This window comes from Acomys minous (genome assembly GCF_964271855.1).
Source record: "Acomys minous genome assembly, chromosome: 14".
Taxonomy (NCBI): domain Eukaryota; kingdom Metazoa; phylum Chordata; class Mammalia; order Rodentia; family Muridae; genus Acomys; species Acomys minous.
The window spans coordinates 32,062,956-32,076,265 of NC_140496.1; the positions used below are offsets into that span (position 1 = coordinate 32,062,956).

The 13,310-nt window shown below is 47.5% G+C and overlaps 1 protein-coding gene across 1 annotated transcript; it reads right to left on the minus strand.

The window, feature by feature from the left end:
- Positions 1–927: 927 nt before the first annotated feature.
- HERPUD1 (homocysteine inducible ER protein with ubiquitin like domain 1) lies at positions 928–10,332 on the minus strand. Its single transcript, XM_084755677.1, has 8 exons — positions 9,865–10,332; positions 6,806–6,883; positions 6,638–6,712; positions 5,371–5,501; positions 4,778–4,900; positions 3,947–4,297; positions 2,450–2,555; positions 928–1,731 (listed from the first exon to the last, which is right to left on the minus strand). The coding sequence occupies exons 1-8, from the start codon at positions 10,315–10,317 to the stop codon at positions 1,567–1,569; spliced, it is 1,482 nt and encodes a 493-aa protein (XP_084611803.1). The 5' UTR covers positions 10,318–10,332; the 3' UTR covers positions 928–1,566.
- Positions 10,333–13,310: the final 2,978 nt, after the last annotated feature.

Sequence of the window (13,310 nt, forward strand, 5' to 3'; positions counted from 1 at the left end):
TTTGATAATGGAGTTGATACCTGAAAAGTCCCCTCTAACACCGCAGACTCCTTAAGGGTTGGGGTCCCTTCCTCTGTAATATACTCAGGCAGCCCCAGCATTTGTTTCATTTGGCAGAGCCCACCTTTGGACCCATGTTCGTGGTAATTAAGCAGTTACAGTTCCAAATCTCTGCTTAGTGGGCTTATACCACATACACACACACACAAATCCCAGTTGGGCTGGAGAGATGGCTCAGCGGTTAAGGGCACTGACTCCTCTTCCAGAGGTCCAGAGTTCAATTCCCAGCACCCACATGGCAGCTCACAACTGTCTGTAACTCCAGTATCTGACACCCTTTCAAGACATACATGCGGGCAAAATACAAATGCACATAAATAAATAAATAAAATTTTAAAATCCCAGTTAACCACCCTTGCACTTCTGCCATCATAACCCCACCTCTCACACCCAGAGAACACCATGGACTTCTGAGACAAGGCACTGGGCTTGGTTTTTGGCAGTCTCTGCCGATAGCTACCCAGGCATAGGGACTGTTTTCAGGGCAGACACAGCTTTAAAGTCACTCATGAGGAACCTGGGCTTGTGAGTGGGAAGTCCCAGGCCAATCCTTTCCTTTCTCAGTTGAAATTAAAGTTTCTCAGAAGAAGAAATAATTAGGTCCAGCACTTAACATCACTGGCCTTGAATTTGAGGGATCTAACTTTGGTAGGCTCCGACATAAGCTAGGGACATTTAGGTAGGAAATGGGGACACCGAGGCATAGCCCTAGTTAACAAGAGCATCCATAGCTTCCCTGTCTCATCCCTCATTGGTACAAACAGCCCTTCAGGAAAGTATTTGGGTTACTCAAGAGCCAGCAGCTGAACCATTGATTTTCCAGTGACAAAGGACACAGCAAACTGCCAGGTCAATGGGAGTCTCTGCCACAGTCATTCATAGCAAAACTTTATTGAACAGAAAACCCAGCAGAGGTTTTACCTCTGCCAAGTTGCCCTCAGTTTAAAGTAAAGCACTGCATTTTAAAAAGCAATTATACATAAGTCTCTCCTAGAAAAGTCCTGCTAACGTGTCTAGCAATTCACTGATTATATAAAGTAGTACACTTAGTGTAATTTGAACATTCCAACAGGAATCAAATCGAACCAGCAGAACCACTTCTGCATCTATGACTTCCATGTAGAGCACACATGCACACACGTCTATGACTTCCATGTAGAGCACACATGCACACACGTCTATGACTTCCATGTACAGCACACATGCACACACATCTGGGGAGGTGCTCAGGCAGAACATGCGACCCTGGGCCTTCTGCTTACAGTGCCTATGAAACTACATACAGTATACATTAAAGCTCTTCAGAATGAAAACATGAGGGGCCCTGTTCAGTTTGTATCATGGCTTCATGTCTTGGTTTGTGCTTTTGCTTGGCGCAGAAGCACAGCATCACCATCCTGTGGGTTTTCAGTGACTCTGTTGAGTCAACACCAAACGAGGAAAATGAGCTGGAGCCAGGTGATCCAGTCCAAGCTGTCAAAGCCTCCAGCGAGAGCACTGACGCCATCAGTTTGCTAGAGCTGGCGGGCCTTCTGGAAGAAGCGAGGCAAAGAAAGTCTTGAAGACTAGCCATGCTGTGCTCATAAACGAGGGGCTGCTGTGTTCAGGGTCCAGCACTTCACGGTCTGGGGGGAGGCGGCTGGGGTCTTCCGTTTCAGGATCCGCGCCTCCCTGTAGGCAAACACACAATGAGAAGAAGGCTTGGGGTCTAGAGCAACACCACCTATCCTGAGGACAGGTCAGGGTGAAGCATGGCAGGCCGACTGATCGCTGGGAGGGGTGGGGAGTCCTTGGTGGCAGGAGCCATCTCTCTCTCGACTCCTGCAGCTTCAACTATGACCTGCCACAGCTCCGAACACTCCTCTTGGCCAGTGTCAGAGGAAGTGAAGTATCCTGGCCTTTGATTACTGTCAAATAGTAACTAACTCTGCCTCACACTAAGAGTCTTCCAATTTGGGCAGTGCCCTGAGCTAAGAAGCAGACCACAGAGCCAATTTTTGTTATAAAGTATATCATTTAGGATTATGCATTGATCTGCCATAAAGAATCTGTTTCTATGTATTATTTTTAAGGAAATCTATGTTGAAATATGGTTGTGTGCCCAGTCAATTACAGTAACTATCCATCAACAGTTCCCATAGCTAAATGCACGGTCATGTGTCTCTTAAGTCTCAAAATATGGGCCAACATCCCCCATCATTACATATGCAAAAATTCCAACTGCCGTATGCCTATATAGCATATTCAAAGTCTTAAAAATAGATGCTATGAGAATAAAAAATTTTGAAACCATAAAATGCTTAGCCTTAAAAGGTGGCAGGTCACTAGTCTGAAAGTCTGTGGGCTAAGGACCGGAGCTTCAAGCATGGCAGAGCAGTGAGGCCTATACCTGGAGGTTATTGTTGGGGTCCTGGTTGGCAGCTTCCGGAGGAGGACCATCAGCCGGCAAGTTCTGAACTGGCCTCTGTCTGAACGGAAACCACCCAACGTGGTGCCTTTGAAGAAAGCACAAACAGGCGCACCTCAGCTAAGTCACTGTGGACCCACACAGGAACCTTACGGCCCTGAAACTCACACACTATCATCTGCATAGCCAGCCTGTGAGCCCTCTAGACTTTCTTAGGCCTCTGGCCCCTCAAGGCAGAGTTGTGTTTTATTCCCTGGCAATAAACTAACATCTGTCATGCAGTATGTGCTAATAAATGTTGATATAAACTAAACCTGGTACTTGAAAACAGAGCCAGCATGCAGTAGCCCGGGCTGGGCAGCCCTGTAATCCCAGCCCCCTGCAAGGCTAAGGAAGGCGAAACCAACATTCAGGGCCTGCCTTGGCTCCACAGTGAGTTCAATGCCACCGGTCAACTTAGCAAGACTCTGTCTCAAAAAAAAAAAAAGCTCAGATTATAACTTAGTGAAAAGAGATCGCTGCTTGGATGGAGAAGCCTAGGGCTCTACTCCATCACCAGAGTCAAAACAAACCAAACCCCAGCAGGAATCATATAATAACCTACATTTGGTTACAAAATATTTGATTCTAGAGATAGAAATATTTGATAAGAGGCTTTTACTGGATATTTAACAAAATTCAGCTTTTAAGACAAATATTAACAGTGTTTGTGCTTCTGACATTTAAAAAAACTAAAGTATAGCCAGGCATGGTGGCGCACGCCTTTAATCCCAGCACTTGGGAGGCAGAGGCAGGTGGATTGCTATGAGTTCAAGGCCAGCCTGGGCTACAAAGTGAATTCAGGACAAGCAAGGCTACACAGAGAAACCCTGTCTTGAAAAACAAAAACAAAAACCAAAACAAAAAAACTACAGTATAATCCATTTTTACTATAAAGGAAATCTTTCTTTTTTTCCTATCCCTCTAGGCCTAGCTTCCTGGGGCTGGGTCCTTGTGGTGTGAGCTCTCCTGCACACTGCTGGAAGCTTAGCAGCATCCCATGCTGCCGCCTACTTGACCCCAGACCAGCCCTCTAGCTAAGGCATCCTTCAGACACTGGCAAATGGCCCCTGCGGGCAGATGCAGCACTATCTCCAGCTGGCAGCTGGACAAGCAGCAAGTGTGTAAAGTGTCACTGGCCCTCGATGGCTGTGACAATACTGACTGAACTTTGTCCTGCAAGCCTGATAAAGCCCACTCCGTCCTTCTGGAAACAAACATGTCCTCTCATGCTGCAGTGCTCTCTGGAAGGTCATTTATTCAGTTTTCTTGCACTGACACAGGATTTCTAGATTCTTAGTGACTCTTTGCACCGAAAGTGTCAGAATGACAAAACGTAAGGTATGTCCTTTAAGGACCACAGATTGAAAGAAAACACCCGGTACTTGAGTAGCAATATAGTCTCATTTTCAGTAAAGAAACAAAGAACCCATCGCTTACAGGTACATGACAACGGTGGCGCCCATGACCATGAGGAATCGGCTCAGGGAGGAGTAGAAGTAGAGGATGCCGAGGAAAACGGAAAATGTCGCTGCTGAGTAGGTCCAGTCCAACCAGTCTCGGTTTATCTCATCATCTTCTTCCACAAGAGGGCCACCTTGTGCATTCATCCGCAAGTTCTGATTGGCTCCAGGATTAACAACCACTTGAGCAGCTGCATTCTGATTGGCTGGCTGGTTTTCCGCTGGAAACTGGTTGTGTATAGGGGCTGGAGTGGGCGTGGAAACTACGGGTATTTCTTGTGCACTTGGTGTTGGGACAAAAGCTCCCGATGCAGCAGTAGCAGCTAAGCTAAAATAAAAACAAGCAGACACTGCTGAACGCAAAGCAGCATAAAGACAGGCCACCTCAGCACACTAGGCAGGGGTCTTTCACTGTTAACAATTTGACTAGAAATGTATATGCCTAACTTATCTTCATTTTAAAGAAGAACTTTCCTTTTAAATTTGTGTGTGTGTTTGTGTGTGTGTGTTGAAACTCAGTATGTATCTCTGGCTGGCCTTGAACTCACAGAAATCCATCTGCGTCTGCCTCTGGGATTAAAGTGAAGAATATCCTTTCTAACAAGAGCTATAGGGCAAAGCTTATCTGGAACTAATTCTACATCAAGACACAAATCATGAAGCTGCTATCATTTCGATTCTATTACATTACAGAGCCACAAAGAACAGGGCTGTAGGAGACAGAAAAATATACGTCCCTCCCCATTCTGCACAGATGGGATTTCTCTTCATGCCCATCAGCCACGCCCACACCCACAGCAGGACTCACTATTGCATGTAGTACTGTCTTGCATAGATCTGCTGGAACCAGGAGAGCTGCAGCCACCCATAGGTGGTGTAGCCAGAGAAGCCAGGCCCAAGGCCTTGGAATGTCTGCTGGACAGCTTCAGGCCTGTATGCAGGGTCAAACAAAAGCACACTTTGAGTTGGTTGGGGATGAAGAGCTTAATACTATGGTATAATCAGCAATAAAAATAAAAGTCAGAGACAGGACAGACACTGTAACAGTTGACTAGGATGTACCCTGGACACTGAGCACAGCAGCACTGATGACAGCCTCCCACTGTGGCTCATCAGATCCTGTGGGAAACAAGCCCTGCCCCCTCACTCCCCATCCTGACCTGGGCTCCCATCATGTCTGTAGGGAGATGCAGCATGCTTTCTGCACAGCCGTGCAAACAAGCTGATACTTTCCCTCACAAGTCTCATCGGGATTCGATGCTTTAGAGGAGAGGACAGGGTTTCAGCCCCTGCCTTCTGAGTGTCGGGGTTAAAGCTGTGCGCCACAAAGCCCGGCTTAAATATACCTTACTCTTAAATTGGCACAAGTTAAGTATAATTGTGTTCTTCATGAATACTCACCTTGAGATGGTCTCCCATCCAGAGGGAGGAAGGTTCCGAAGAACCTCCCTTTGCCTCAAGCCATCGCTTGAGGACTCCCCAGGGCACGGTGCCTGACTGGTGGTGTCCGGCTGCTCTGTGGATTCTGAACCCTAAGTTAAGTAACACAAACAAGGGACCTGATGCAACTGTTCGCAATCAAACTAAAAGAATTATTCTGCTACAAGTGGCTTATATCCCTATTCCCACCCCTCAACTTGACAAAGTTAAGTGCAATTTAAAAAAGAAATCTGAATTTGTTCACTGTAACAATTTTTAGCATACAGATATTAGGGCTGAGAAATACAGCTCAGTGGTAGAGTTCTTGCCTTGCTTGCATGAGGCCCTGAGTTCAAGCCCCAACAAAAAACTCATTATTATATATAGATACTATACACACACATGTGCTAAATATATATATATTTATAATCCACATTTACATATCCATATATATATATATAATCCACATTTTTGTTTCCCTAAGAATAACTACAGTAGTCTCAGGAAAACCTTCTGCCTTTAGCTGCCATTAGTGAGAACACTTCCTGATGATGCTAAAATGTATGGTGCTAAACCTAGTCAGTCTAGAAATTAAATGTGATGTACACATACAACTAGGCAGTTATGTAAAGAGGACTTTCTATGCGATATTCAGAAGTTACAGGAAATACAACTGAAATAGAATTGTCAAACAAAAGTCTTTAGTGATCACGTAATGAAGACTGTGGCCTTTTTCTACCCAGGTAACCACAACAGAAATTTCTATAAGAAATATATTTACTTCTTTACTCTTTATAAAAATTAATGTTCCTAGGCATGGTGGTGCTCGCCTTTAACCCCAGCACTTGGGAAGCAGAGGCAGGTGGATCTTTATGAGTTTGAGGCCAGCCTGATCTACACAGTGAGTTCCAGGACAGGCAGGGCTACACAGAGAGGCCCCGTCTCAAGAAATAAGAAAGAAAGGAACATCCTTAGAGAAATGTGTTCATTTCCATAAACACCACTTTCAAGTGCCATTCTGGGGTACCGTGTTCTGGGCACACAGTGACCTCAGGTCAGAGGTGTGACTTTGCTTTTGCACACAGCAAGCATACAGCAGCCTGTTACCACTGACCCCACCCTCACTGTGGTGAGAATACAGTCCTGGTATGCTTTGGGGAAACACTATAAAATCTCTCCTAAGTTCACCCAACTTCCTTTGCCCCTCCCTTGAGACTTTGAGACAGTTATTCTCACAAAGACACCGTACCTTTGTGCTGGCTTCTGGCATTTTTGAGGGAGTCTTCACATTGCACACGAGGTGTAAAGCATGTCGCTTCTCCTGCTGAATAGAATAAGAGATACATACCTCAGGACCTGAGTTCAGACTGCAAGTGCTTGACAACACCCTGGAGATAATGTGAGATGCTGCAAATACCTTTGGAAGCAAGTCTCGGAGACATTGGTGATCTAACAGCAGCTTCCCAGAATAAATTAACCTCTGGTCCTCTGGGCGCTGGGCGGAAGCAGAAAGAAAAGCCCACATCACACAGATCCCATCAAGTATTTTCCCCAGCCCCACAGGAAGACTTTTTCTTAAGTTCTCATATGCAAAACTTCTATTTAGAAAGTGCTTGACTTTAATCTCAAATATGTAAAGAAATTTGGGAGGCAAATGATCCCCTCATCCGTCAGAACTACAGCCACTTAGAAGGAAACTACTTTTTGCTACTAAAAAGAAATTATATTGAGGGCTTGGGCAGCAATGAACTGTAAAGCCAGAGAAAACTCAATGTACTTTTGGTCAGTCTTCACCCATCTGCCTGAAGTCACCTACTCTACAATCAAGATTCCAACCCATGCTCTCCTCCATGCCAGTGACTGTAAAGACATGAAGTGTCCACATACTTTTATATAATTCTTATTCCTAAAATCTACTTTAAGGGGCTGGAGAGGTGGCTCAGAGGTTAAGAGCACTGCCTACTCTTCCAAAGGTTCTGAGTTCAATTCCCAGCAACCACATGATGGTTAACAACCATTTATAATGAGATCTGGTGCCTTCTTCTAGCATGCAGGCAGAACACTGTATACATAAAAAGTAAATAAATAAGCTTTTTTAAAAAATCTACTTTCAGTTTCTCTTCAACTATACTTTCAAAAGTATGTACTTAAAAGCAGTGGAGTCAAGTGGTGGACACCACTCTGCAGGTCACCTGCCTGCACTCCAGAATAAGCCATTAAGCAAATCTTGGCATTAAGCGGTTCCTTCCAAACAGCCTGAAATAAACCAAACCGAGTTCATCTGGAGACTCTCAGCGCGAAGGTAGGTCAGGCAGGAGTTCCTGGCTACGATGGGATATGAGTGAGCCGCAGGTAAACCTCTGCTAGAGAGATCCTATCTTTTTGTTCGTTTGTTTTTGTTTTTCGAGACAGGGTTTCTCTGTGTAGCCCTTGCTGTCCTGGATTCACTTTGTAGACCAGGCTGGCCTTGAACTCACATCGATCTGCCTGCCTCTGCCTCTCGAGCGCTGGGATTAAAGGCGTGTGCCACCACACCTGGCCTGAGAGATCCTATTTTAAAATACCCCCCCAAAAGACTAGGGAAACTGGGCCCACCTAGGCATGGTGGCACATGCCTATAAGCCCAGTATTTGGGAGTGGAGGCAGAAAGACCAAGAGTTTAAGTCTAGCCTCAGGTATTTCATAGGCTCAGGCTAGCCTGGCTTAGGAAGCCTTGCCTCAAAAAAGCCCAAAGCATTGGCAACAAAACGTCCATCTACTTATCAACATCCATAAGCGCTTTTTGACACTGTACCTGAAACAAAAACATAATGGATGCCAGGCTTACTGTTGTTCTGACTGGCTTTACTGGAAAATGCTCTACACATCAATTTGCAAAACGCTATTCTAAATGTGAAGCCAACACTGTGAAGCAAAGGCCGGAAGAAACAAAACCACAGCTGCCTATCGGTTTGAATTGCTTTCCTCGTTTAAAGGCCCAAACTAACACTCTGTCCACACCTGGAAGGTCAATTTGAAAGTTAAATATTAAGCACATAACTATTATAAAGGCAGGGGTCTCATCCGAGGACAGATTACTACCGAAAAATATGAGCATGCTTTCTTCCTTAATTTCTGAGGAGCTCTCAGTATGTATAGCCCAGCTGCCTTGGCCTCCCCAGTGCTAAATTACACCCAGTCCTGGTATCTTAAGGTACAGATTTGTATACCCAGGAGACTGGGTCTTCAAATCCAAGAGGCCCAATGTTCCTCGCCTGAGGAAAACAGGCCTCAAAACACAGCCTTTTACAAATGATGCAACCAGAGAGCACAGGAGCATCATTTGTTGTGCGCCTAACTGCCATCTCCCAACAAGGACACCTGGTTTCTTGGAAACGGTCATGGAGATATTGCAGACTGCCCTGACAAGTTCCAGAGTGCACTCACTGCATTGGGAGCTTACACTTAAACTAAAAAATTTCCTAACCAACTCTAAGGGAAGTCTTGCCTGCATTCCCAAGAACACGGAACAAAAACTGAAACCCACGCGCCACAGACGGTTGGAGCTCGAAAGCGACTGTTCGAAGTCCCTATCTGTGTAGCCACCCGATTGCCCTCTCCCGTTTCATCCAGAATTGCACTCGTGGACACTTACATAACATCAGAGTACAAAGTAAATACGGGAAGGTCCAGAGCACAGCTTCCATCACGTGGCAGGGACCGGAGGGGTGGGCGGGGCTAAGGGAGCTTTTGACAGTTGTGTCAACCAACAAAACAAAACAAAACAAAACGAAAGTCTCTTAACGGACCCACGGAACTCATCAAATCCTACTCGGGGCTACTCTAGCTGCCGGCTTCCTTTCTCAACCACCCTGCGCTAGAAAGTTTAGGGGGCTCCTCCCCCCAGACTAAGTAATGTTTCACGAGTGCCGCGCGACAGGGAGGGGCAGCCAACGGAAGGTGGCGAGAGAAGAGCCAAGTCTAGCTTCTGGGCGTGGGACCTTCAGAAGTTAGTGACTGGGCACGCACCCCGGCCCTCCAGCCACTGGCCCAAGCTGGCACATGCACTCTTTTGTCCTCGCTGCACCCAGAAGTCTCGTTTGGCAGCATTTACTTTTTCTATTTCTACCCACTAGATGCAAGCCGAATTGGGAGCACTTGGTTGTTTGTGGAGGGTCACTGAGGCTTGGATAGGGAAATGACTCATCCAAGGTCAAATTACTGTTTCCCCTGGCTTGGCGAAGGCTGGATGTGCCCTCGAAGGATGAGGAGGGGGTATAGGAAGGTAGGCAGATGTGCGACAGTTTAGAGGGTACGGGGAGGCGAAGTGGCAGGAAGCTAGCAGCCGGCAGGCGCGGAAGGGTGGAGGCCCAGAAGAGATGACAAGAGCTGGGGCAAGCAGTGGGGCACCGCGGGCGATGGGACAGGAAGGGGATCTGTGCGTGACAGGTGAGCTCAGGCACTCCTGCAGGCTTGGCACCCCGGGGCCCCACCTACCGGGCGCTCAGGATAGACCCGGCTCAAGTGGGCCTTCAGACGGCTCACAGTCCACCCGCGGTCGCCGCTCAGCTCCAAGTCGCGGTGGCGCTGGTTGGGGCTCTTCACCAGCAGCGTGACCGGCTCGGGCTGTGGCTCCGGCTGAGGTTCGGGATCCATGTATGCGGCTTTGGCAGTTCGGCTGCGCTCAGGGATGCCAAGCGGGCAGAGACGCAGCCGCCTGAGAGACCACAACGACACTTGGCGTCTTTGGGACGCGCGCCCCCGGCTCGGGTACCTTTTATAGGCGCCCCGCGCCAGGGCTCCACAGACAGCGCGCACTGTGGCTGCCATCCATTGGCTGAGGTAGAGAGCAGTGCCCGACGTGGCCCAATCAGCGCTCGGGGATGGGCGGCGGGGGGGCGGGCTGAGCGCGAGGGTGAGGGCTGATGCAACCCGCCGCGGTTGCGTCATCCCGAGTCCCCGCTGCGGCGCGGGAGCCGGGCTTCGGCGGCCATGTCGGGGTGCCCTCCTGGGCGCTGGTCTGAATCAGGGGGTCCTAGCGCTAGGTGCGAGGGGTGCCTGAACCCGGGCGGCCTGCCTGAGTCCCAGTTTAGCAGGCTTTGCAAATTATTCCCTCACAAAGCCGGCCCTCCGCCCCTTCTGACCCCTAGGCGCCCAGGCACTAGTCTGTCCTCTTGCTTTTCCTCCTGTGACTCCGCATCCTGGCATCCAGGGACGCCTTTCCTCCCGAACTAGCCAGGATGAGCTGGCGCCTTAGAGACGAAGAGAAAGCAGGCTTGTATTGCTCTAAGCTGAGAGGATGGAGGATTCGGACACTTTGTAGTTTGCCTGAAGCCCCGATCTTCAACTTGCACCAAGTGTTATGAATGGCACCAAGTGTCTTTTGGTTGACAAGCCTTCTCAGAGACACTGGAAAGGGGCATCCTTTTATAGACTAACAATATCTGCTGCTTTAAAACTGGAGTTGAGACAAGGACAGCAATGGTCTCAGATTCCTGAAACCCAACCAGAGGCCTCTAGTGTTGTCAGCACTCCACTGTTCCCTCTAAACTTTGTAAACAAACCTGACATTGCCCTGACCCTATCTTTGTCCCAATCCTCTTGGGACATCTGGGTTTTCAGCCTTGTCAGGAGCTTACAGACGTCAGAGGGCTAATAGGAGGGGCCTGTTTGGGGATGTCCATGTGAGTTTGTCGCACAGGCAGAAGGAAGTGACATAAACTGGGGCTTCAAGCAACAGAAGTTTATTTAGCAGCTGTAGAGGCTGGACGTCTGAGACCAGTGTGGAGCAGTATTGCTTCCTTTTGGGGGAGAATCTGTGCCCCGCTCTTAACTTGTGCAGGTTTGCCAGCTGTCCTTGGCACTTCTTAGCTTCTGGCAGTATTGTCCCAATCTCTGTTTACACGGCATTCTCCATGTGCGCATACACGTACACCTATCTTTACATCATCTTTATGCATTTCCCCCCTTTTTAATAAGGATTACCAGTCATATTGTAGTGGCTGAAGACCTCATCTTAACTATCTTTTTCTCAAAGACTGTATTTCTAAATGCCATCTCACCCTGGGGCTGAGACCTCAGCATCTCTCTGGAGGAGTCACCACATCTCACCACCAGGAACATGCCACAGAACACCAGACGCTTTCCTTCTCGGTTTCTTGTGTTAAGGAGGACCCCTGAGGCCAGTTGGCACAACATTAATGCTAGCATCTGGAGGCAGAAGCAGGCAGAGCTTCAGAAATTAATTGGAGGACAGCTAGTCTTTGCACAAAGACTGGCTCCGAGGGCATGTGGTCTCTGTTAGGATTCTACCTCAGTCTGCCTACCTGTGATGCCATTGCCTACCTGCCGTGGGGGGTGGCCCTGGCCTGAATATAAAAGGACAGACCTACTTCACCCCTTTCTCTCTCCCCCCCTTACTCCCTCCTCTCTCTTACTTCTCTCTTCCTCTCTCTCCCTATCTCTCTCTCTCTCTGGGGTAACCCTCCTCCCTCCTTCTCTCCCCAGGCTCACTTAATAAACCTCATATAATATAATATCTGGTGCCTGGTATCTTATTACCTTATTATTATATTTTTAAAAGATTTATTATTTATTATAGATGGTTGCGAGCCACTATGTCGTTGCTGGGAATTGAACTCAGGACCTTTGGAAGAACAAACAGTACTCTTAACCTCTGAGCCATCTCTCCAGCCCGTATTATCTTTTTTAAAATTATTAAACATAAGATTGGTGGCCACAGGTAGGCAGACTGAAGCAGAATCCTAACAGTTTCTGACACTGTGTGCTGCACACTTAACACCCTGTTGTTTCTCTCTTAAAATTATTTTTAAAGATTTATTTTGTGTATGCTTGTGTGTATATGTGTGTGTGTGTGTGTGTGTAGGTAGGGAGGTACGATGGTCTGTGTGTGTGTGTGTGTGTGTGTGTGTGTGTGTGTGTGTGTAGGTAGGTAGGTACGATGGTCTGTGTGTGTGTGTGTGTGTGTGTGTGTGTGTGTGTGTGTGTGTGTGTGTAGGTAGGGAGGTTGGTATGTGCGATGGTCACAGGCTTACCTCCATCTTTTCCTTTGAGGCAGGGTCTCTCCTTGAACCTGGGGAAACCTTGTTTTCTCATCAAGGCTGGAATCCAGCAATCCTCCTATCTCTCCACCACTCAGAGCTGGAGTTACAGGCGTTTGTAAGGGATGCTTGGCTTGTTTGTGTGGGTGCCAGGATCTGAATTCTGGTCCTCGTGATTTTGAAGAAATGATCTTAAGCTCTGAGCCATCTCTCCAGCCCCACCCTCTTAGAGCTCTTCATAAGCCTTGTATTTTTATTCTGCACTGGACCCCACAAATTATGAATGTTTTCCTACCTCTTCTGGATGGGAGAACATAACTGAATATGATATGGTAGGCCTGCTGGCTAGAAACTACCTTGGAGTAAGAGCAGATAAGAAAAGCAGAGCCCCTGGGGAGACAGGCTAGAAATAAGGGCCTCACTGGCAAAATGAAGTGTGCCTACAGACTGTTTTCCCCTTGCCTTCAGGGACAAACCTCAGGGCCCCTAAGATAACTTGTCCATTTCCACTCAGGACTACACAGGGACAGGGTGGGCTTGGGATACTGTGTGATGGTAACATGCTTGTCTAATATGCATGAGGTTCTTAGTTTGATCCTCAGTAGTGGGGGGCGGGGCAGGAGAAAAGCACATCCGATTTGTTTCTATCTTGAATTATCTCCCTATGAAATAGCCCTCTCTGAAGGACTCATTCTGCTTATAGGGCGCTTAGAAAAACACTGAGTTTATCTCAATAAATTGCCAAGGAGAGGAAGATAAACACAGTGTGACCCCGCTCTTCCTGGCCCTACAAATTTAAGGACAGCAGCCATTGGGCAGTGATAACAGAAATATAAAAGATAGTACAAAGGCCCCATACTTTCTGTTTTGAATGCAGGGACT

Excerpts from the sequence above, each read along its gene's own strand:
- HERPUD1 (XM_084755677.1), bottom strand. The coding sequence starts at position 10,317 with ATGACGCAACCGCGGCGGGTTGCATCAGCCCTCACCCTCGCGCTCAGC. Across the intron at positions 6,884-9,864 it reads GGGTCTATCCTGAGCGCCCG|CGCCCAGAGGACCAGAGGTT; the intron begins GTAGGTGGGGCC and ends GCTTCCGCCCAG. Across the intron at positions 5,502-6,637 it reads TGCCAGAAGCCAGCACAAAG|GGTTCAGAATCCACAGAGCA; the intron begins GTACGGTGTCTT and ends TACTTAACTTAG.